We start from the raw sequence: 25,098 nt of genomic DNA on the forward strand, positions 1-25,098 counted from the left end.
ATCAATTATATTTTATGTCTTTTGTCAAAATCATATATAAAAAATGATTGTAAAATTTTATATCAAAATATTAAGATATAGATATGTTGTTCTCTTCTATATTATAAAAAGAGCGATATTACATTAGTAAATGTTATTATCTTTTATCAATATTTAGTCAATAATAATTTATACTTATATTTACAAAATTTTTGTATATAAGAAACATATTATTTATATTTATATTTATCAAAATTTACGCACATAAATTAAAATAATTTATAATTATATTTTTTAAAATTTATATACATAAATTAATAAAATTTATTTGTTAAAAATAATTCAATATTTATGTTGATTAAATAATAATAAAAAAATACTAAAAATTATTAACCCCTAATAATTTCTCTTATATAAATCTAATTAGACTTATCACATTTTAATTTATCATCTTTTCAACCTATGATAAAATAAACAAAAACATTGTAATTTAAATATGACAAAATAAGAAATAATGCACCCTTGCCTTATATATATTCAACAAACATAAGTATTATAATTATATGCATGTGTGTAAAATCATATCTTATTAATCATTATGAATTAAAAATATATAATATATAATATTAATTAATTATAATATGTATAATCAAATTTAATATATGCATTCAAATTCAAACTCAAACTCGAGTCATAAATTTGTGAACAAAATAATTCAAGCTTAAACCGACTTATGAGTTTGACTTTTTTAATTAAATTACTTCCAAGAAAAAGTTTAACTATGGAACCAATTTATTTTAGCTAACATTAAACAATTTAAAAAATATTAGAGATTAATATTTTTTATTAATATTAATTAATATTTTAAAATAATACTTGATAAAAAAAGAACAAATAATAAATAAAATAATAAATTAAAATTAAATAAAAAAATTACTTTTTTATTCAATTTTTTAATGTAATAAAAAGGAACTCCTCAACCTAATTTATTCACACCATAATTTGAAAATTGAATCGAAAAAACTCACTCAATCTTCTACCCAATTTTTCAATATAACAAGAGAATGACTCACTCAATCTCACTTGTTCACATTATATATAGTTTTATCATGAAACCAAAAAGTGTTTTGGCACTCTTTTAATCTCGCTATATTGCGACTATAATAGTTAATGATATATTTATAACCTTTAAATTAAAGAAAATCCTAAACCCATAAACATAAAACCCAATTTGATAACTAAACAAACAAAATCGAAATACATCAAATGAAATTTAACATTTTAAAAATATAAATTAATAACTTTTAAATAATACTTAAACTCTTCATATCACGAACGTATCATCAATGATAAATGACTCAAAGGATAAACAAGAAGACAAGTACTCAAATTATATTGAATGAAAAAGATAAATTAAAATTGAAATAGAAAATAAAAAGAATATATTTAAATTGAATACAAAGATAAGCATTCTACTTTTTATCCAATTTCTTGATACAATAAGAAAATGACTCAATCAATCTAACTTGTCTAAACCATAGTTTGAAAATTGAATCGAATGGACTCACTCAACCTTTTACCAAATTCTCCGATGTAACAAGAGAGGGACTCACCCGATTTTACTTGTCCATACTATGATTTCATCAACTAAAAAGTGCTTTGGTACTATCCTTTAATCTGTCTATATTACGACTTCAATAGTTAATAAGGTATTTATAATTTCTTAGGGATAAGTATTATTTTGGTCCCTCGCGTTGAGGGTTGGAATCGAATCCGTCCCTGGTGTATATTTTGATTTAAAATCATCCTTAACGTATTTTTTTGTATTAAAATCGTCCTTTTTTTTTAAAAAATTTAATTTTATTCCAAAAATACCCCTTATTTTAATAATAAAAAAATTTATAAAATAAAAAAAAGAAAAGAACAAGTTGGGGAGGGGGAGAGGAAACGTGTTTTGGGGGGGTGGGGGGCTGAAAGGAAATGCGAAGGGGGGAGGGGAGGGAGAGGGGGAAGGGGAAGGGGGTAGAGGGGACGGCGCCGGCGAAGCTTGGAGTTGCCGTCGCCGTCGCCGGAAGAAAGAAGAAAGGAGACCCTGCGACGACACCCCTCCTCCGACGCAGCTTGACGGCGACCCTGTGGCAGCTGACAGTGACGGATCTGGCAGCACAGGCGGCGATGGGCAGAGCAGTTCCCTCCTTCGCAGTCCTCTCTCACCTCAGTCCTGGTTCGCAGAAGAGATGGCTTCTTGGATAGCAGCAGCGGTGGTTTTGCATCTGCTTCTTCAGCTTCTTCTTCTGCAGTTTCTTCTTCTGCATCTGCTTCTGCTTGAATGCATCTTTTTCTTCTGCATCTGCTTCTGCTTGAATTTCTGTTTCTGATTCTATGACTGTCTCTGCTTCTACATTTGTGATTGCCTCTGTTTTTGATTTTGATTTGTTATTTTTTGATTTGATTGTTGAATTTATTGAATTTGGATTGATTTTGGGTTGATTTGTTGAATTTTTATTTCTGAATTTATTGGGGGAAGGGGAAAGGTTGGAGGGGGACGGCGATGGGGGAAGGAAATACGGGGAAGGCGAGGGGACTGGGACGCGGGGTGGGGGAGACTGGGCTTGGGGGTGGGTTGGTGGTGGTGGGAGGGGAGGGGGAGGCAAGAAGGGGAGGGGAAGGGGAGGGGAGGGGAGACCGGGGTGGGTGGGGGTTGGGGGGAAAGAGGAAGGGTATTTTTGTCTAAAAAAAATAAAAAGGACGATTTTAATACGAAAAAAAACGTTAAGTATGATTCTAAATCAAAAATTAGATCAGGGACGGGTTTGATTCCGACCCTCAATGTGAGGGACCAAAACAATACTTATCCCTAATCTCTTATTAGGTTAAAATAAAAAAAAAATCGTAAGCCTCCAAACATAAAGCACAATTTAGAATCTGAATAAAAAAATCAAAATACATCAAATTAAATTAAACATTCTAAAAGTATAAACTAATAATTTTTAAATAATACTTGAACGCTTTATATTACTAACATTTGAAACACGTATCATTCTTCTCCTCTTAAAAAATATTCATTCTCGAATCTTGTAATTAAAAAAAATAGTATATGAAAATGACAAATACAAGAAAGATAATTATTTTTCTTTTTTTTTTTTGCATTATATATTTTTTTGTTATCTCTTTTTAAATAATAAAATTAACAAGAACGACAAAACAACAATAAAACACAAATATGGAAGACAAAGACGACAAGAACCTAAAGAAGAACGCGAGAGATTAGACATTGAAACTCATTTTTTTAGGACGCAAGAAAAATAAATATAGATTAATAAGGATTAAACTAATACCTGAAATATGATAACAAATGATAAAGAAAAAAAGGATAAACAAAAAGATAAAGATTGAAATTGAATAAAAAAATAAATTGAAATTAAAAAAAATGAAAGGGATAAGTTAAAATTGAATACAAAGAGAATTCTTTTTTATCAAATTTTTTGATGCAAACAGAAAGGAACTCACTCAACCTAACTTATCTAAACCAATAGTTTGGAAATTAAATTGAATGGACTCACTCAAGTTTCTATCCGATTTTTCGATGCAACAAGAGAGACACATTCGACCTCACTTGTCTAACCATAATTTTATTACGAAACGAAAAAATGCTTTGACACTCCTCTGATTTCTCTATATTACAACTATAATAGTTAAGGATGTATTTATAACCTTTATTAGGTCGAAATAAAGAAAATACTAAGTCTACAAACATAAAACTCAATTTAGTAACTAATAAACAAAATCAAATATATCAAATTAAATTGAACATGTTAAAAATATAAACTAATAACTCTTAAATAATACTTGAACTCCTTACATTACGAACATTTGAAGTATGTATTAAGTATTAACATCTTATTTTTATACTATTATAATTTAAAGTTTAGTATTTAAGGTTTAAAAATTAATTTTTAATGTATATAATTGGCCAAATATCGAACAAACATAATAAAATATTTTGATAATATATATAGCATTCTTATTTATTTAATTTTGTTACGATCCAGCACCCCAACTAGGTCGAGAAATGCGTAAACAACCCATGGTCCAAGGTATAATTTCTAACTATAGTTGTAAAAATCGAATCGGATCAATCGGTTCGATTAAAAAATTAGTAAATTATTCTCAATTCGTTCGATTCAATCTCTGATTACATAAGGACAAGAATCGGTGTGATCGGTCAAAGTCAGTGAAAACCGATCAAAATCGATAAAAATTGGTGAAAAATCGATTCAATTAAATCGCTTGAAAAAAATTTTTAAAATTGATAAAAGTGTGGTTTGAACTTGGGTCTTTATTACTGTATATTTCCTTTGTCACTGAACTATGTTATTCCTTAATATTTTATATGCTAATTATTAGTTATATAGTAAAACAGCACAATAACTTTTTAGATATTATTTTAGTTTTATACTCATTTATATTTAAATTAATTATATTTTTATTATTCATAATTATTAATAAAAATATTATTAAATATGTATAAATATAAAAATATCAAATATTTTTATTAATTACAATATAATTACTTTTTTATGATATGATTATATGTTATTTATTAATATTATTTTTTAATAAATACATATAGTATATAATAATAATAAATATAAAAATATTTGTATATAAAAATAAAATTAAAAAAATTATTATGAAAAAATACTAGAATTTTATATACTTATTTAATAATAATTGCCTAATCGGATTATAACTTGTTGATTATAATTTGTTAAAATTTATTTTTTTAATATTAGTAAAAATATGTATTTTAAATTTAATTTTAAATTTTTAACTATTTTATATTTTTAATTTACATAGGATCGATTCTACCGATTCAAATAATAACTCATTGGTTAAATTAATAAACCAATAAATCAATAATTTAACTAGTTCGATTATTGGTTCAGCTCTAATAACTACGTCTCTAATCCTATTTCTTGTGCCTTTTGAACCTTAGACCGACTTGATCTCAGAGTCATTGTAGGATCCCGCCTCATTTGACCTCAAAGCAATGACTCACTGGTGACTCTGTGTCTCATTCTCATTCAATATTATAAATAATTTTTTATTTGGACAAATTTTAAATTATAAATTTTAAATTTATATCCTAAATTTTAAATTAAAGATTTTTGATGATCTAGATAAAGGGGTTGAATCTATAACCTTCTTTAAAACTTGAATAATAAAGCTTTAAATTAAATCTTTTAACTTAGCTTCTGCTTGATCATTGTATATGATTATGCATGAGACAATTTTGTTTTATCTCATAAATTGTAAAAAATAGAATAAGAGCATAGAGAAAGAAGATGACATAGTCATATATCTTAATTCAGTTGTCTAGTACAATAATGCAACATATATCCAGTCTCCACCACAATGTTAGTAGAATTTTCACTATTTTTCAAGTATTACATACACTAATTCCGATCCCTAGAACTCAACATAATCCTATCTAAGATACACAAGCTTCAAAATAAACTTGACTTGGCTATGTAACTACCTAAATTCAACATACTAAGTGCTTACCCAACTTAACAAAGAATATCTCTCAAGTACATAATACAAAACAGAAATATAACCAAAAAAAATCTGAAGTAACTCTTGACATTTCTCTCTAAATATTTCTCTCAACCTTTTCTCTCAATGCCTCTCTTTTTTGTCTTTTACATTTGAATTGAATACAAAGAAAGATATAACATTGAAACAGAAATACAAATAGTAAACCATGAAAGAGATGATGATTTACAGCCTTGACTTTATGCGCTAAACTCAACTTTTGAACTCAAAATGTTATTTTTCATCTTGGTGAAGTGCTCCCTTTAATGTAGTTGCAATTCTTTCAAGACTTCAAACTCAGTTTATGAGGTTTCTTTCTTCTCTTTCTTTTAGGTTCTCTCTCCTTGTCTTCAAATGAAAAGCAATTTTTTCTTTTGTATTTTTCTTGAGCCACGGCTAAGGTTTTTTTTATAAAAGTCAAATTCTTGGTCTTATAACCAGCTAAAAATTCCTTTTCCCTTTTTTTTATTCAGACCATAAAATTAGACTATAAAAATTAGAAATTTGAATATTGCTTGATCGAGGAGAGAAGAGCAGCAGAAACTTACTTCTTTAGTGATGATCCCAAATCTAAATCCTTAAATTTGTGTTTTGGCTCCAAATAACAATATCAACCATTGATTTACAATAAAAAAAATTTTACCACCACTTTCTTTAATTTTTTCCAAAATAGTGGTATAGGAGAAAGAAAAAATGTGAAGCAATTGACTTCTATGTTTAAAAAAATTAATTACCTCTAACTTATTTGAATTCTGCTCAGTTTGTTTTTGATGCACTTGATTTGACATTAGCTTCTTTGATTAATTTTTTCTTTTTTTTTATTTTGGTATTTGAATTAAAAAGTGAACTTCTCTTTCATGTCTAACCAACACCCGAAATGAACAAAGGTTGAGACTTAACTTAAAATTGCTTTACTTTTGCTTAAAAGCTAATAGGCTGGGCTGATAAATCATTTTTCATTCAGTAGCCTTGAATGCATTTGGTTTCATATGTTTGGATTGCGACAAAAATAATTTGAACCTGAACACTAAATCAACAATAATATTAAATCCACTTGAGTATTTGTCATCATCAATTTATTATTTATTTTTCTAAACTCAACATAAACTGATAAACCTATACTTTAAGTTCTACAAAATTAAAAATTTTTAAAAATTAATAATATCAACTATTTAAAAAATTAGTTTTCAATATTTTTATTAAAAAATAAATTTTATGATGTCTATAACTTGTGTCTAATTTTTTATCTAACTTATATTTTATGACGAATTTTAAATATTTAATAATTTTTTATTTTTATATTTTTAAAATTAAATATTAATTTTTAACTCTTTATAATAAGTTAAGAAATACTTTTAGACACTATAGCATCCATACATGCACGGACCAAGTAACAAGCATGAGGGACACTTACTCTACTGTGTTTTTCTTTTCTTAAAAAAAAAATTTAGGGGTGAGCACGGGTCGGTTTGGTTCGGGTTCAAGGTAAAATTAGAACCGAACCGATCAAAAAGTAATTGGTTTGGTTTGGTTCGGATTTGCGTTTTTTTGTGCTTGTACCCGAACCAAACCAAACCGATTAAGAGCGGATTGGTTCGGTTCGAGTAGCGGGTACCCGATGACTTTGAAATTCATAAAAAAAAAACTAAATTGGCAAATTTTTATCTTAAAAATTCAAGAAATACAATAAACATGTAACATCAACAGAAATAATGCAAACATATTAAATACGAAATACATTAAAAACTAAACTCATCAAAATCCAAACATAATAATAGTAAATAATCTTGTCTAATGAAAATATAAAAGTGCAATAGAAATATTAGAAGTTAAATACAAAAGTCTAGTGAATAATCTTTGAAAGAAGCTAAAACCAAAACACATTAAAATCTAAACATTAGTGAGATAGGATTAGCGTTATGAGTTAGAAAACACATAAAAAGTCATATATATATATATATATATATATATATGATCGGGTATACGGGTTAGTTCGGGTTCCGCACCCCCAAAACCGATACCCGAACCAATCATCAGCAAATGTCATTGGTTTGGTTCGGGTTGGACCCGATTACCCGTCGGTTCTAGAACCAATTTGATTGGTTTGGTTCGGATTCGGGTGGGTAATCGGGTACCCGCTACCCGTGCTCACCCCTAAAAAAAATTATATATAATGTTCTCCTATTTCAAATTTTAAATGACTCCACTATAAATAAATTAAATTCAATGGCCAAAGTTCTAAGTTCACTTTTTTTTATTATTTTGACTATTATTTAACCTAATCAAATTTAGTTTTTGTGTCATCACTCTTTTATTCTCTTAAACATTCTTCTTACTTTTATATTTTTAACATTCTTTCTATTTCATGTCTAGTGATTATCTTCTTTTTATCAAAAGGTAAATTTTAAATTCTTCATGTTTTTTTAATATAGTTCTCTATAACTCTATGTATCTTCCAATTGTATTGTTTCTCTTTTTGAAAATTTCAATTACAAATTTTAATTCAAATAATTATAGTTTAGGTATTAATCTAATATTTTATTTTCTTCATGACTTTATATATTTTATTTTATTCTCAATTTATTCATCCTTATTACTTGTTTTATATCTTTTGTTCTACTATATGTACCTATGTTGTATATAAATTTTAAAATGAACTGATTAATTTACTAATTTAAAAATATTTTTTATTTTTAGAAATAGTAATAAAAAATATATATTTAAATTATAATACATAATTAAACAGATACATAAAATCTTTCATCTAATATTATATCAAAATTAAATTAAAAAATATATAACAAATTTGATTATTTTAAAAGAAAATTAAAGAAAGAAAAAAATTGTAATTATATTTCTACTATTTTATATAAATATACTTTTTATATACAAATTTAATTTTTTTAATATTTATATATAATTCTAGTTTCAAATTATAAATACTAGTGTATCATTAACCGCTAATATGCTAATTGATTTAGGTTTTTATTATTAAATATGTATGAAAAATTAGTTAGGATAACAAATTTTCTATAATTTAATTAAAATATTTTAAATTTAAATTTAAATTTTAAAAATAAAAAATATTTTTTATAAATTATATATAATAAATAATATTTTAAAAATAAAAATATTCACTAACTTTTTAAATTTTTATATCTCTTTATAATTAATAGTATTCAACAAATTTTTTTTAATATATATATTTTTTACTCCACTCTTAAAATTTTTTGTCACTGATTCCATAAGCATTAAGCATACGTATAAGGCTAGAAGTGTACGTGCGTTTCTGGAAATTTCCACAGAGATCGAGATACACTTCACTGACACCTACGAACTATAAACAGTTAAAAACGAAAGTGTTCATTCATACACACTTATTTCCTTGCCAATACCATTATATCATTTGTTCAATTATCTGACACAACAGAAAAAACAGCAAAAGTGAAGAGAAAGAGAGAGATGGGTGTGGATTATTACAAGATCTTGCAGGTTGATAAGAATGCAAAAGATGAAGACTTGAAGAAGGCTTATAGGAAACTTGCCATGAAGTGGCACCCTGATAAGAACCCCGACAACAAAAAAGATGCTGAAGCTAAGTTCAAGCAGATTTCTGAAGCCTACGAGGTATCTTTCTTCTTATGGCTATTGCAAACTTTTAATCTTTTTTAATCGGAATTTGTAGTGAAAAACTGAACTGAGTAGTGAGTAGAACTTTGAACCCGGATCATGCTTACTTTTTTGTATGTAATGCTTACAGTTGATACTGCTGATATTCTTTCTTTTATCCTGAGATCATGGTTGGATGGTGAATATGAACAATTTTATCTATCTGGATTGTGCTTTTATCTTCTTAATACTCTTATAATTTTTATTTATTTTTTCCTGTTCCAGAAACCAGTATCAGAACAGGGCAATCTGAAATATGCTTATTATGTTTTGGATTTTCTTGTAATTCTATGTGATGCTAAACAGCTGATGGTTTTTCCTATCTCAAAGGGTAGAGCAAATTTTGTAGCTTTTACCAAATTGTAGGAGAAAAGGAGTTGGATTCAAAAAAAAGTTTCATGATAGTAATGCTTACTTTGTTCCCATTATGAATATCATAGGTTCTTAGTGATCCTCAGAAGAGAGCTATCTATGATCAGTATGGGGAGGAGGGGCTTAAGGGACAGGTACCCCCTCCTGATGCCGGTGGACCTGGTGGAGGTGCTGGAACTACTTTCTTTTCAACCGGAGATTTCCCGGGAGGATCATTTCGGTTCAATCCCCGGAGTGCAGACGACATTTTCGCAGAATTCTTTGGGTTTTCAAGCCCGTTTGGTGGCTCCGGTGGGAGAGGAAGTGGCATGAGGTCGAGAGGATTTTCTAGTGGAATGTTTGGAGATGATATGTTTGGATCCTTTGGCGAAGGAGGAGGGGTGCATGTGAGCCATGGCGCACCTCGCAAGGCGGCTACCATTGAGAACAAGTTGCCCTGTACCCTGGAGGAGATATACAGAGGGACCACCAAGAAGATGAAGATTTCTAGAGAAATTGTGGATGCTAGTGGGTACGTAATAACATTTTCTAATATGTGGTATTAATTAGAGCATGCATGGAATCATTGAAGAAGAAATTAACTGCATTTTTACATGGTTGCTTCTCAATTATGGATTATTCACGGTGAAAACTCAGATAAAAATTTAGTGAAGTCAATCAAATCATTTAATAGCTCTTAGTTATCAACTTCTGCATATGAGTTTCCACTTTATTTCATCACCAAGAACTCTCTCTTTCCTAATTTTCTGTTATGTAATGATGTGTGCAGGAAAACCATGCCGGTAGAGGAGATATTGACCATCAACGTGAAGCCTGGTTGGAAGAAGGGGACGAAGATCACCTTCCCGGAGAAGGGAAACGAACAGGTGAACGTGACGCCAGCAGACCTCGTCTTCGTCATCGAGGAAAAGCCGCACGGCGTCTTCACTCGTGACGGAAACGATCTCATCGTGACGCAGAAGATCACCCTCGTGGAAGCCTTGACCGGTTACACAGTGCGCCTCACCACACTGGATGGCAGAACCTTAAACATACCAATCAACACCGTGATTCATCCCAACTATGAGGAGCTTGTACCGAGAGAAGGCATGCCATTACCAAAGGATCCATCAAAGAAGGGGAACTTGAGAATAAGATTCAACATCAAGTTCCCAACCAGGCTCACTGACGAACAGAAATCAGGAATTAGGAAACTCTTGGCTGCATCAGCATGAGAATAAAAATTAAAATATATATTGATGACAATCGTATACAAGCTATTTAGAGAAATATTATACGTATTATTTTTGTCTTTCTTTTAACATTTTTCATGTTATAAATATAAATAGATCTCTAAAATATTTTTCGTATTTTTTACGTCTACATTCTTGAAATTTACAATATATATATATATATATATATTAAGTTCTTATTTTAATCAAATTATTTGAACAAATAAATCTTTAAAAATATGACCAAAAAAATTTATATATCTTCTTTCTATGAAGTTTAGGAACATTAATATAATAAATTTTTTCTAGACATGAAAACGTCTAATGCAAACTGTCAATTGTGTGAATTGAATTCGGTGGTTTGGTTGAGAAATTCAACTTTAATAGGATCAAATGGTATAAAAATTTTATGGAGAGGCGAGAAATGATTTAATTTCCCAACTCTCTGTACACTATATTTAAGTATTAACACGTTATCATTCTCAGATTGACATGACCAAACTCACTCAAATAATACAAATCAAAGTCTATGAGATGATTTTGCTGTCCACGAATCTAATTTCTCCCAGCGATGCCATCATTTAACGAGAGGGGAGAACAAATTTCCTTGCATCATTTTTGTATTCTACAAATTCTATCCCGAGTACCTACCCATTTACCTATTCCTACATTACTTGCGCATATATATATATTCAGAATGATCCTACAAACACTATGGTGTCACTTTATTCATGGCATGTTTCTTTAATCACTGTACTCCGATTAAGTTGAATCTGTTCCATTAGGATCCATGTTCTGGTCGGCATTTTCTCCGGCGTCAGTATCTGATTTGTGGCTTATATAATCTTCAACATCAACTTGTCCGTCTTCATCATCATTGTCATCAACGTCCTCATTTTCATCATCATCCACATTACGGTTGCTCCCCTCTACAAAGTTCTCAGATTTTCCACTAAATCCACCCTCATATCCATCATTATTATTATCATCAATTAGATATTCATACGCATCAACTGTTGACTGATAAATATCATTTTCATAGGCCGATTTTTCTGAGCTGCTAACACTTCTAGCAGCAGCTTCCACTTCACTTCCATTCATCTTTTCATTGATAAAGATACCAGCTGTATACCCTGTGATATCATCTGGAGTGTCCTTCTCAACACCGGTGACACAGACCTTGACAGCCGGTTTCTGCCTACTTCGAACACTCCGACGACCACGTACATTTTGTTCTGCATGCCTACATGGTCTCCCTTTCCATCCAAGTAAATTTCCTATTTTCATGCTGCTAGAGGTCGTGCTTCTCTTTCTAGAATCATGTCTTGAACTAAGAATCCGTCCTTGTGATCTCCCACTCACACAAGAATGGCTCCAGCCCTGTCGGGACCTTTGTCCTCTGCTGTAACTTGCAAGGCCAGCACCAAGACCAACCATGTTTTCAACAGTATGCTTAACCTTATGCATGCTTTGTCCCTGCTGGGATCTTTGTCCCTGTTGGGACGTTTGTCCTCTTTCTTCAATTGCACTATCACGGCAGGATGATTTGGCAGAAGCATATTTTGTCGGAAGCTTCTGAAAGTGACAAGGACTGGCGTAAATTTTTCAACGAGAAAACATAATTTGATCAAAAAATTCTATTGATGGCATGCCAACCAACTCTAACTCAGAAACTCAAATATGGTTCCTATCAAATAAATATGTCTAAATTCATATAAAAGTTTACTATTGAATCAGAAATACCCACCATAACAATTCCAATTCTTTTATCCTTTTCAGACTCCATCTTCTGCTGAAAGGTGTAAGAGGTGCATGCATCGAGTTCCATGAGTCTCAGAGCCACCGCAGCTGTTGTGCACGGCACCCATGGAAGTATCCTTTCAGCACCTACAAAATCATTAGTTGGAGGACATCCAGAAGAACTAAACGAACCCAGCAGCTCAGAGGTAGTTTCATAGTTTGAATCCAAATACTCCCTCTTTATAGCGCTTTCTAATACAGTTAATATCTGAAAGTGTAACACATTATTAACTGGTAAATAACAAGCTTAGAATAAAAGAATACATCACAGATACTCAAGTAGCTTCAGGGTATTAAAAAGGAGGACAAAGTGATTTGGATTAAAAAAAACCCAAATCTTTGAGATGCTTAACTTACAAATAACTAGACATATACCCTTTTAGTTAGGTCAGAATAACTACACATATACAGATTACTATGTCAGAAGAAAGTGTTAACTTGTATACACCATAAAATTGCAATAGGGAAAATTTAAGAGATTATTGTCCACAATTTTACATTTAAGGCTATGTTATTTCCTCCGGGTACCAGTATTCAAAACATGGCAAATCTATCAACCATAGTAATCACCTAGATTTCCTCCTGTAATCTTCAAAAAACATTTGGCAGCTACAAATTCAATTATTAACACTTAAAGAGTCTTCAAAACCAACCATCAATTTAGCATTAATTATACTTTTTGTAATGAGAAAGGAAGATCAAGGATTTATCATTGACAATATGATGACAACTATATGACAGGCCAGTATAAAAATGCTTAACAAGTAGCAAAACAAGTTTAAGTTCCAAAGCATGCTCTATCAAGATATGTTGAAATATAACCTCCAGGAGGTCTTCAGTTGATGAGCAAGCATCCAGTTTTGTACACCATGATTTCCTATAACTGTTGGTCCAAATACCGTGAAAAGCTTCTTCGGGAACAGAAACCTACCACCATGGCTAAATATGATCAGTTGCAGACTTCCAGTGAACAAGAAACAGAAACAAACAATAAGGAAACACATTATCTAAATGCTAAAAATCATTGCCAACAAAATAAAAGTAGGTCATCACCTCAACAATTGACAATAAGACCTTCAGCAATCTCATTCTCAAAGGAAGATAAGATGAAACATGAAAATAATCAGTGTCAATCTTTGCCTTGCCGTGAGCATTGAGAGTTCTATTGCAGGAAGGGCATTTGATTCTATCAAAGAAATAAACATCATGACATGAATCACACACAGTCAACAGTTTGCTACGCCTCCTCTTCCCAAACTTCAAGGCACATAATATTGACGAATTTAGGCATTCATTTAGCATCCATTTCTCAAAGTCCTGATATCTCAGAAGAGCATCCCTGTTTTCAGCTTCATTTCTTCCAAGCTGAACTGCAAAAGATGTCGAGACCTTTGAAGCATCTGAATTATCGATGCACACAGATGTAGGATGGTGAATATCACTACAATAATTGTTCGTATCCACTTCAAAAGCTTCTGTCTTGAGCCTCTTGACAGTGTCCCCATTCTCCATTCTTGCATCACCATTATGGACATTCCTTCTAATAGATTCCTTGAACGCCATCTCGATACTTTGCAACATCATATGCAAGTGTGACTCCCTGATCCCACGTACATCCAACGAACCCAATAGGGAATCAAATCCCTGTAAGTAAATGGAATACATAAAAGAACCCAACTAGAGATGTTTAGGATACAAAAAAATGGACATGCAACAGAAAGAATTAGTTCATGACATCAATGAGAATTAAACTTAATATCTAAATGCTAAAGAAATGAAGACATCGAACAACTTCCAATAAACAACAAACTTCATAACACTGAGGTGATCATTTCCACAAGCAAAACATCAGTAACAGACATCTCTTGGATAAAATAAATCAGGCTAGACAGGGTCAGGGTGTGACGACTTAAACAAATAAAAATGCCGCCATATGGCACACAATGCACACAGTTCTCACTTGGAAATCATATAATGGACATCAATCTCACAGAAGCAATACCTTTTCAGAATCAATCAATTTCCAACAACCATCATGCAACTCCACAAAAATCCTGCCACAACCAGGATCATTTGGAGAAGCAGATGTAATGAACTGCCAGTATCGGTTATGTCTGCGATCCAAGCCAAGAGGCAATGTCCTATACATGTAGGTTTGTTCTGCCAAGTAACCAATGTAAGATTTTATATTTGACCTTGATTTTTCAGGAGCAAATCCAAATTGTTGAAAAGAATAATTATCTTGGTTAGCAGAACTTCGATGGAGCTGGTGGCTAACTTCAAATGAGGAACTCTCAATATGATTTGGATTTTCCAGTAGTTCGTTGATCTGGTTGCACCGGCCAAGAGGGGTTAATAAAGCCTCGTCGTTCTTGTTATCAACAGAAAGGAATGGCTTCTGTTTGCCCTCAAGTGATGGAAATGCACTATTTGATTCACTCTTGTTGCTGAAATTAGATACAGGATGCATCTTAACAAAGTAGTCCTCTTTGATACGACGTTTACCCAGCTGTGCTTCTGCCCACATCTGCTTCTTTAAAGCATTTGCAGCTTCTAGACGATCCTGAAATATCTGCTCATCAGAAAACCATATATTTTTAAGGCAACCCACAACAATAGAAAATTATTTTAAAATGAGGAATACCTCAAGTGTAACACGAATTAAGTTCCCTTCAATTGCCACATTAACCAAAGCAACGAGAGCATTAAGACGCTCCTCAACACTGAGGTCAGAGTACTCTCCTTCCATTAACCCCTGTACCCACGACTCATCTGGAATGCTTTCATCAATATCCATACCTTCAAGATTAGGATTAGACACACCATTGCTGCAAACAGCAATATCACAAGAGGCACTAATCCCTTTGTGCATATCAATGCCTTCAGAAACAATTGACAGTATATCCTCATCCAGTTTCTCATGGTCATAGCAACCAAGTGTTTGAGAAACCTTACCAGTGTCCTTTCTAATTCTCATTACGGTTTTTGAATTAAATTCTACAGAACTGAAACCCCCATTTTTTATATTAGTTTCAGCTCCTAAATCATCGGTTTCAATATCTTCTGCTACATCATTTTCAGAATCATCTTCTCTTCCCCCCTCTTCTGCTTCACCAGCATCCATATATCCACTTTTGAATACCCTGATTCTTTCCCTGGCAGCTGAAAAAATTGCTTCAGCATCAGACAGATCCTTTCGATATGCAGGGCGTACACAATACGTCAAAGGAGCGATCCTTTCAAATAGCTTTGTGTCTCTAGACAATGCAGCAGATATAGAAGCCTCTGGAGTTTTGCTTGTTGTAAGATCACGGAGCCCAGATTTCTAAAGAAAGAACATAGGAATGCATGAATAATTCAGTTTCAAGAAGAAGACATCCAGGAAAAAATAAAATAAAATAAAAAATAAAATAAATTGCACAAAACACCTGAATTTTCTCTGCAACTTCCAATATATTGAGGCCATTGCTCCCTTCAACAGAAAGGACGTGAAATGCAGCAAATTTAACAGTTCCAGGAGTCAAGTGATGTCTTGATCTACTTGGCTTAGATAATCCCTTCTCTTGCATGATAGCAACTGCATTTTTTACTGCAGCTCCACTGCGCAGATGAGAGATTATGTCTTTACAATCATGACCCTGCACTTGCAACCCGAAGAAAATAAAGAAAAATACCAGTTTTTAAGAAATGCATAGAATGTTTTTTGTTCCTAATATGTAATTTTTGGGTTAACTTACTCTGATAGTCCTATAGTTTAACCAAATTTGAAACTAAATCCCTATAATTTAAAAGCTTTTAATTGGGTCCTTATACTGTTTTGAATTTTATAATTAGGTCATTGCTGCGCAAAAAATGTTGAGAGTTAGCAGAATATTCCTCTCCAAATTGAGGCCTTTTTCCAGTATATCACTCTTTTTAAAACCTTTTACCAAAGCGTGACCCTTTTCAAACTAGTGCCCTTGTATTTTTTTGGCGCACCGACTCATTGGCGCCCAATCCAAATCTGTATTCCATGAAGAAAGCACCAATCACGAAAGCGCCTCCTATGCAAAAACGCTAAGCGTTTAGCACATTCCGCTATGGATATGCTGAAAGTAAAGGCACATTCAGGTTGGAAACGCGAGACGAACAAGCGCCTCGTGGAATAATAAATTTTTTATACATAATTAATAATTAAAAATAAGTAAATTAATAAATTAATGTTGATAAAAGTAGTATTACATTTAAATATATTTATCAATTTAACTAAGTTTAATAACATAAATAAATATTGATAAAAAATACAAAAAAAACTATAATACAATATAACGAAATACATATTCTTAGTTAAAGAAAATTGTTACAATAAAATATAGTATTCTAATTAATTATATGATATTTTTTAATATACTCATGATAAAAAAATATTAGATAATTGATTAGAGTATTATTTTATAATAAAAAAATTTCTAACTAAGATTATGTATTTCACCATTAGGTATTTTAAAACCTTTCTTTCTACATTTATTCATAACTTATTTATGGGAGTACTGTATTCCGTGATTAAATTTTTTTTTACCCAAATATTTCGTTCAATTATATTTTAGAATTTTTTTAGATTACTTGTGATTAATACTCACACCCATTGTAGCTTCATGTTGCATTTGATTCAATGACAAACAATTAGAAGCTTAGTTCACACGTTGGTGTCAGTCAATCAATATTTTTTTAATCCCTTGTGGAACAAGTTTTAACTTCAAGTATTAATGTTACAATGGGGAAGAAAAATGTGGACAGAATAGAGGGAAAGTTCCAATTAAAGATGAGCCGGCATAGATAAATATACATGATTAGACTTTAGTATAATAAGATTTTAACAATATGATGCTATGCACTGATGCTACACCTGCAGTACATAGCCGGTCCCAAGCTCGGATAAACGAGGAGGGTTGTGTTAAGTCTTCGACAGCCAACATAAAAACTTAGTCAAATCTTCATGACATGGATTAAAGACGTTATTGCGCTAAACCTAGGTCGTTGCCCGAAAGCAACGCGCTGTATGACCCGTGTACAATTTCAAATGAGCAAGAGCTGCTGCATCGGTGCTCGGATGTAATGTTAAATGAGCAAGAATTCCCGCGTTTTCGTGAACGGGCGAGGATAAATAAGCTAGTTCACAAAGGAAAAGGTAAAGGTCAGAATGTTGAACGGCCAAAAGGGAACACGAACATAAGTTAAGTGTGGCAATGATGAAGATGTTAAGAAGGATGAGTAGTCATACGCGATTGGATAGAATAAGAAACAAAAATATAAAAGAGAGTTGAAGTAGCACCTATTGTGGAAAAGATAATAGAATCGTGTCTCACGTGGTTTGAACATGTGACAAGAAGACCGACAGAATACCCAATCAGGAGGGTGGATGAGATGAAAGATGGACAAATGGTGAAAGGTAGAGGAAGGCCTAGGAAGACCATCCATGAAGTGGTCAGACGAGATCTACATGTAAACGGTTTCTCTGTAGACATGATATATGATAGAGCTCAATGACGTCGTTATCGATGCTATGCACTGATGCAAGTACAGATCCATTCAGGTACAGATACTAAATTTTGACATTTTTCTTAGTATATAGTATACATATATGTATGATTTATTAGTTTGACAACATCTCTATCTCATCCAACTTTTGTATCTATCCTTCTCTTCTCTCAAGACATTTTTTTTTTACTTTAATTTCTATTTAACCTTAGTTAAGGGGGATGAGTGGTCAATGTACTATTCTTGTGTGCATGCCTATCATCCCTCTTTGCATAATTGTGTGCAGAGGAATAATGGCAAAGAAGAAGGCAACTACTCAAGCTGAAAACTATGATTGTTGAACACAGCCAGCCAGTCAAAATAATTAACTAACAGAAAAATATAAATCACCTCATTGTTATCACAAGGATGCACCAATTCACTATGTCTCTGCAATTTTGGGCCAAATCCAGCTGACAAAGCAAACTGCCGCAAAATTTCAGGCCATGTTAATGGATTTAAATGCCGTTGCCAATTTCTTATATCAAAACCCCACACATATGCCTGAGAAAAGTAAGTAAAATAAACCTTTTTCACGTTATTAAAACAAACCTTTTCATGTTAAGCAAGGAACAGAGAATGTAGACCTAAATTCTAAAGCTGTTGGAGGAAAAAAAAATAAAAATTTACCCCTTCAACTACTTGAGGATGCCCCCCACCATAATTGGCAACATTGTTTTGGTTACCTCCTGATCCAGTGGAGGGAGTTCTTGCAACATCTTCAATATCTTTCATAATAGATCTCAAAAGAGCAATATGAATTTCACCTAACAACCTTGGATCCTGCAGTATTAAGAAGAGATAAACCAAATCCATTGCAAGAAATCACAAGCTTAACCAGGTAAGAAATAACTTACATAGTCATGGAAAGCTTGAATAAGTTCATCCAAGGTAAACGACCATATTCCAAGAACATCAGCAAAAGTATTCAAAAACCTCCAAACCTAAAAATGAAGTGATCAGAAAGTTTTAGCATATTTCTTATAAAGAATGCCAAACATATATATATATATATATATATATATATATGAAAAAGAAAACCTAACCATGAGAAGATTTCCTGTTTTCTCCTCAGAGTCTGACCAAGGTTGGATTGAAAATGGTTTTTTCAACTGCACAGACTTGGGTGGGAATGGTGTTTGCCCATCTGAAAACAAATTCCAACAATGGCTCCCTTGAAGATCAGCATTGAATATTTCAACCATAAGAATCACAGGCTAAACCAAAATGAGAGTCATGTTTTAAGCCAAAACAATCAATTAAAATTATGATTTTAAAGTGACGCCCATTTTTTATGTTTAAACACCTAATTGACCATAAAAATATTTAAATTCCTATCCGTCGTACAGTTATAAAGACAGGAAGAATTCGTACAAAAGTTAACCTTGAGGTTTTTGTCATCATCATTATTTCATAACCCCCCCCCCCCCCTTCCCAAAAAAGAAAAGCCAAAACACAACACACACACACACACACAAAGTAGACAGCACTTCATTTCAGTCAAAATGAAATAGATGTTAACAGATGAGAAAAATTAAAAATACCACAAATCAACTTCAATGTCCAAACAGTGTAATCTTTAGGAAGCAGATAAACACAAGATGCATAATCCCATTAATGTCTTCACCTCTATATAACTCGAGATTTTGCATAGTTTCATAATCAAGAGCCAGTATCGAAGGAAGTCTCTTCTTCAATGTAGCTAGTTCCATGAGTTCCAGACGTTCATCTTCAATAAGTCCCATTGATTCTCTGGTCATTCTGCGGGCAAGAGCTCTCTCATAAGCAGCTTTGATCCTTGCTGCCTCTTTCTCCCTGCGTAGTTCTTCCTTCTGTTTCAGTTTCTCAGCCTACAAGAATAACTAAGATTAGCATCAGTTATTTTCATTTAACAGATCAGAGTGAATTAGTAGGAAAATCTTACATACTCTCATTGATTCTTTCTGTAAAAGCTTCTCCCTACGCTCCAGATCACGCCTCTGTTCTCTTTGGTACCTCTCCTCCTCTCGCTGTCTTTCACGTAACAACCTTTCTTCTTCTTTCCGCCTTTCACGGTTATTCCTCTCCATCTCTTTCTTTATTTGCTCTTCCCTCTTAATGTATGGCATGACAGTATTAGCTATATCATAAAATAAATTTATATCAAAGGGAGAAAAGTTGAGAGTGACTCAAACCTTTCGCCTTAGAATATCCTGTTTTCCAATCTCTTTTCTAACTCTTTTCTCATGAGCTTCAAGTTCACGACGTATTCTAGCTTCTTCATTCTGCAAGCAAAGATGAGTCAGCAAGCACTAAGCAACCATTCTATGGAAATAAACATGGTGTTGCAGGTCTATATACCATTCGCTTCCTCTGAAACCTTGAAGGTTCCTCCTCATGGATAACCGTGTTGTCAGATGGCACTAGTGCAGTGTCAGTCAGAGTTATTGGGTGAACCCCACTATGAGTAACAACTGTTACATCAACAAATGTGTTCTTTCGTGGAATACCCTCAATCTGTCCAGAAGCAGAAGGCAAAACATGATTCTGCCTGACATGCTGAGACAAATGATTCAAAGCAGGCATCTGATCTTGAACTCCATATCCATATGGTGTAGATTCATTCCCACCAAGCAAAGATTTCTGGCTAGGTAGTGAAGTCCTGGAATGTGAAATGCAATCAGGAGAACTGTAATGGATAGTGGGGGCAACTCTGTCAAATGTCTCATTTCTAACAGTTAGCTGCTCTGGAATAAACTGATACTCGTGGAGAGTCCTTGGAATGCCCTGAAATCGAACATTTCATCCAAGAGATAAAACATAACAGTGCATATAAGCAGCTTATTAACCCCCTCCCCCCTTCTCGCCTTAAGATAAGTCAAGCATGTATACTTGGTGACTGTTATTTGTTAACTTGTTTGGAAACTACGAGTCAAGTGAATTTGGCTAAATTTGGGTAAACTAGGATAAACTTAGGTAGGCTAAGGTACTATTATGACTTGTGAATTAACAAATTTAGTCAAAATTAGGTCGCTTATTAACCAAAATACAGTATCTTACAAAAAAGCACTTTTATTTAGAACTTGCTAAATTTATGATAACAGTTTTAACATATTTAAGCATTGATCTGTTACTTTTTTCTGGAATTTAAATTTAATTTAGGATTTATGATTTGTGTTTGCCTCAATATGATGTTGCAAGACAAGTTCTGAATTGTCTTTACATTACTATGAATAAATATATTATAATTGGATATTATATTATATTTTCAATGTTATTCAAAAAAAAAAAGTAAACCCTTATTAAGTTTACAAGTCATGTTTAGACTTCTGACAAGTTTACCGACCTTGTTTATGACAAATGAAAAGAATAACAAAGGAAGGAACAGATATAAAGTATATCAATATTTAAGGTTAAAATAGTAAAAACACTTTCCTCGCACACATTTAAATCTGAGCATAGAGGAAATAAATAATGGAAAAAAGAAAAGAAATAAAACCTTGTTTCGTTGATCATAAATTTTTGCCTCGAAAGGGCTTCCAGAATGCCTATGCTGTCCCAATGTCACTTCCTCTGGAATAATATAAAAAATTGGTGAGGGATCAAAGCTTTAGCGCTTAGAGGAGCATAAAGCCATCCCAAATGAAACAAGCGAAACTTCTCTCGTGCATATTTAAGAACAATATGTTTGAATAACCCTTTCAAAAACCACTCCTTAAAATTTTTCAAATATCAGAAGTGTGATTATTGACCTTCAAAGCTATCTTTTGAGTGTAAAATATACTTATGACGAAAGAACAAAATTTCAAAGTACCAACTTTCAAAATGGAGATACATGTTTAAAAGCCTATAAATAGATCTCATTCACTTCACATATTAACTACCAAATATCCCACAATTTAAATGGATAATTACCTAATCAAATCTAGACAAAGACCGAGTTCATTTAAGAAAAACTCATACAAATTTAAATTACCCTAACGTGAGACACATTTAATGTTAAAATGTATTTATGCTAGGATACTTGACTAAGGTATTTCCACAGGCATTGCTAATTTAAAAAGTTTAGACATACATAAGTTGATTCTAGCATATTCTCATATGCTTAATTATTAGCACATTGCTATGTTTGTTCTACTAAATAAGCTATGAAAATTATCCCATGCAAATGCACAAAAGCATTTGTATAAGAGCTGTACTTATTAGATACACATTTATAAGACACAAAAGTAACTAATCCATTGAGGCCATATGCACTCCATATTATTGGAACTTGGACATGCTAAATCTCTAATATTGTTGGAACTTGGAAACACTGCTACTTATTAAAGATTTTTTTTCTCTTTATAAAAGAAGAATTTCATTAAGACAGAGAGAAAAAATAATACAAGATTAGAGAATAAGAGGTCCTCTATACAGGAGCAGAAAAAACAATAAAAGAGTAATCTATGAAGCATAGGATAGCTTTCCAATCTCTCTAGATTCACTCTAGAACATCTATTGATCTAATCATCTAGCACTACAGTAGAAATGCTATTATTATAAGTCTTCTACTCCCCATCTCTCAATAGTATTCAAACCCATCTATGCCAAAAGCATGGATTACAGATCAGTTTTCTAATTAAAATAAAATGGCATCACCTTTCCCTTCCCACCCCTTTGCTATGTTTGTCCTACAGATGTTAATTGCAACAGCAACTTTAGTAGTATTGCTAATGATTTTAGGTTGAAAAAACAAGTTTACCTATTGGGGCACCAAATGCCCCTGGGGGCAAGGAATCAAATTCCATTCCCAGAATTGGTCCATCCTCTCTTAATGGCTGACCCAACTGTCTCTCCACAAACGTAATTGCTCGCAGCACCTCGATGGCCTGATGTGGTTCATAGTAACTATTGTTCTCCATTGTTGGCAATCCAGCTCCTGTTCTAGGAAAGGAAATCGAAGGATTTGGAACAACTTGCCTTGGATCCGAATATCCAAATGGCTTCAACCCAGAAGCTAAACCACAATCATGCATGGCATCAGCCACTGCCATTTGCTCAAGACCCTCTCCTACGGGCACTGAATCCCGTGCCACAGGCGGGTGATCATTTCGGGGCTTCTTCGCTGTTGGTGCTGATTTCCTATCCTTCAGCCTCCGGTGACAAAACCACATTTGCAGTTGACGATCAGACAGACCCAGCTTCGCAGATAACTCAGCTCGCACTGCTTCTGAAGGGTAAGCCTCTCCTGAACCAAAGAAATGCACAATCATCACAACCCAAAGTTTCACATTTCAACACAAAATTCACTTCACAATCCACCAAAACTATGGGAAAAACCAAAACGCAAAAGGGGTACAACAAAATTATTCAAAAATGGCTAAAAACTTCCCTTACCAACATAAGTTTTCTCCAGAACTTCCAACTGAAAAGCAGTCTTCATTCTGCGCTTGATCTTGTTCTCAACCTCCGCTGGCTTCTCCTTCCTCTTCTCTTCTTCTGAACCACCACCCTCCATACCCAAAGATCAAAGTTCCACTTGCACGAAATACCCAGACCCAGAAACAAAGAACCACAGAAAGCCCCCAAAATAAAAAAGAACCAAAATAAAATCGACACTCAGAATCACACAAGAAACCAAAAACACATAGATGAAAATCAAGAAGGGAAAGAAACCCAGATTTTTTTTTTCATCCAAGAATCTGAGCCAAAAGGAGTGGTTGGGAACACGAATTCAGAGCTTCTCTCTCTAGCATTCAGCTACTCTCTCTCTCTCTCTCTCTCTACGGGAATCGTTGAAGTTCACTCTTCTGAGAAGGTGCGTGATTGTGATGCGGGGTTAGATTTTGGGAATAACGAAAGAACGATAATAATAATTAATGCAAATAGTTGAATATTCAAGACTAAACCAACTATGGTGGGAAATGAAGCAGCATTAGAAGAAGAAAAATTGCTAAACTATACAACTCATACGAAAAATTGAGAAGTTGATTTTGTTTAAAATATGATGATCTCTGATTAAAAAAGAAGAAACCACGAGCAGTAATGCTGCCCCAGTCCCCAATCACAGCCATGAAATTGTTTTTTTGTTGTTTCGTTTTTTCGAAATTTTATAAGCTTTTGTATATACCGTAATGTGTTCGATAAAATGCTACAGAGAGAGTAAAGAGAAACGAAATTTTAGAAAAAAAGTAAATTCAGATTTAATGTGTGTGTGAGAGAGCGAGAGGAATTGTTGTGGATATATATGACTTGACTGACTTCTTTTTCTTTTCCGAGTATGATCGTGGTTTTTGTGTGTTTCTCTCTCTAAATCTTTTGAGGGTTTCTCTCTCTAACTTTTTTCTTGTGTTTTTCTTTTGGGGTTGGGTTGGGGTGCTCCAATTCCAAATCCTTAGATCTTAACCATTTCGTTCGTTTCAAACTTTAAACGGTTTGTGGCTTTGTCGTTTTATCGTTTTGCATTGAACAAAAGAGATAGGGCTATAGGGGTGTGGTTTCGTACTTAGTTTTCACCTCTACCGTGAACACTACCCCTTTCCGCGCGTGTATTATACGCTCATTTGTTACCGTGGTAAAAACTAAAATGTGTCCAGAAAAACTGAGTATTAATTAATAAATTTTTCAAATAAAATTTAATTGTATTTTAAAAAATGACTTGGAATTTTAAAGTTGTATTTAGTTTAAACATAGCTTCTTAATGTAAAAATACATTTTTATTTTTCTTAAAAAAATATTTTTGTTTAGTTATTTATTTTTCAATTTTAATTATATCTTTATTTTTTAAATTAAATAAATTGACAAATTCAAATCATAACATTTTAATTTTAATTGATATTTTGATCTCATATTTAGTATAAATTATATTGAGTTTAAATTAATTAGTGTTTGTTTCTAAATCATAATTTTAAATAATATTAAATAATTAATTATTAACATAGTTTTAAATTTT

The 25,098-nt window shown here is 32.5% G+C and overlaps 2 protein-coding genes across 6 annotated transcripts; one reads left to right on the forward strand and one right to left on the reverse strand.

The window, feature by feature from the left end:
• The first annotated feature begins 8,809 nt into the window (after nt 1-8,809).
• On the forward strand, nt 8,810-10,967 carry LOC112789845 (uncharacterized). The gene is made up of 3 exons (XM_025831932.3): nt 8,810-9,204; nt 9,687-10,129; nt 10,388-10,967. Exons 1-3 carry the CDS (start codon nt 9,040-9,042, stop codon nt 10,830-10,832), a joined length of 1,053 nt encoding a protein of 350 aa, XP_025687717.1. The 5' UTR covers nt 8,810-9,039; the 3' UTR covers nt 10,833-10,967.
• Nucleotides 10,968-11,189: 222 nt separating this feature from the next.
• Nucleotides 11,190-24,584, reverse strand: LOC112789846 (homeobox-DDT domain protein RLT2). 5 transcript variants are annotated; one of them, XR_003196428.3, is made up of 18 exons: nt 23,544-24,566; nt 22,909-23,394; nt 21,664-21,737; nt 20,526-20,951; nt 20,360-20,449; nt 20,114-20,278; nt 19,813-20,035; nt 19,232-19,332; nt 19,043-19,129; nt 18,816-18,968; nt 18,537-18,689; nt 16,058-16,267; nt 15,274-15,954; nt 14,632-15,192; nt 13,683-14,273; nt 13,452-13,556; nt 12,577-12,716; nt 11,190-12,404 (listed from the first exon to the last, which is right to left on the reverse strand). XR_003196428.3 is itself a non-coding variant. In XM_025831937.3 (18 exons), exons 3-18 carry the CDS (start codon nt 21,678-21,680, stop codon nt 11,592-11,594), a joined length of 4,512 nt encoding a protein of 1,503 aa, XP_025687722.1. In that variant the 5' UTR covers nt 21,681-21,737; nt 22,909-23,394; nt 23,544-24,584; the 3' UTR covers nt 11,190-11,591. The 5 variants fall into 5 exon arrangements, 4 of the variants coding, with proteins under 4 accessions (XP_025687722.1, XP_025687719.1, XP_025687718.1 ...); XM_025831937.3 differs by having other exon boundaries at nt 12,577-12,837; nt 20,526-20,826; nt 23,544-24,584; XM_025831934.3 differs by having other exon boundaries at nt 12,577-12,837; nt 18,537-18,611.
• Between the last annotated feature and the right edge of the window lie 514 nt (nt 24,585-25,098).

The sequence above is a fragment of the Arachis hypogaea genome, chromosome 3 (genome assembly GCF_003086295.3).
Source record: "Arachis hypogaea cultivar Tifrunner chromosome 3, arahy.Tifrunner.gnm2.J5K5, whole genome shotgun sequence".
Lineage (NCBI taxonomy): Eukaryota > Viridiplantae > Streptophyta > Magnoliopsida > Fabales > Fabaceae > Arachis > Arachis hypogaea.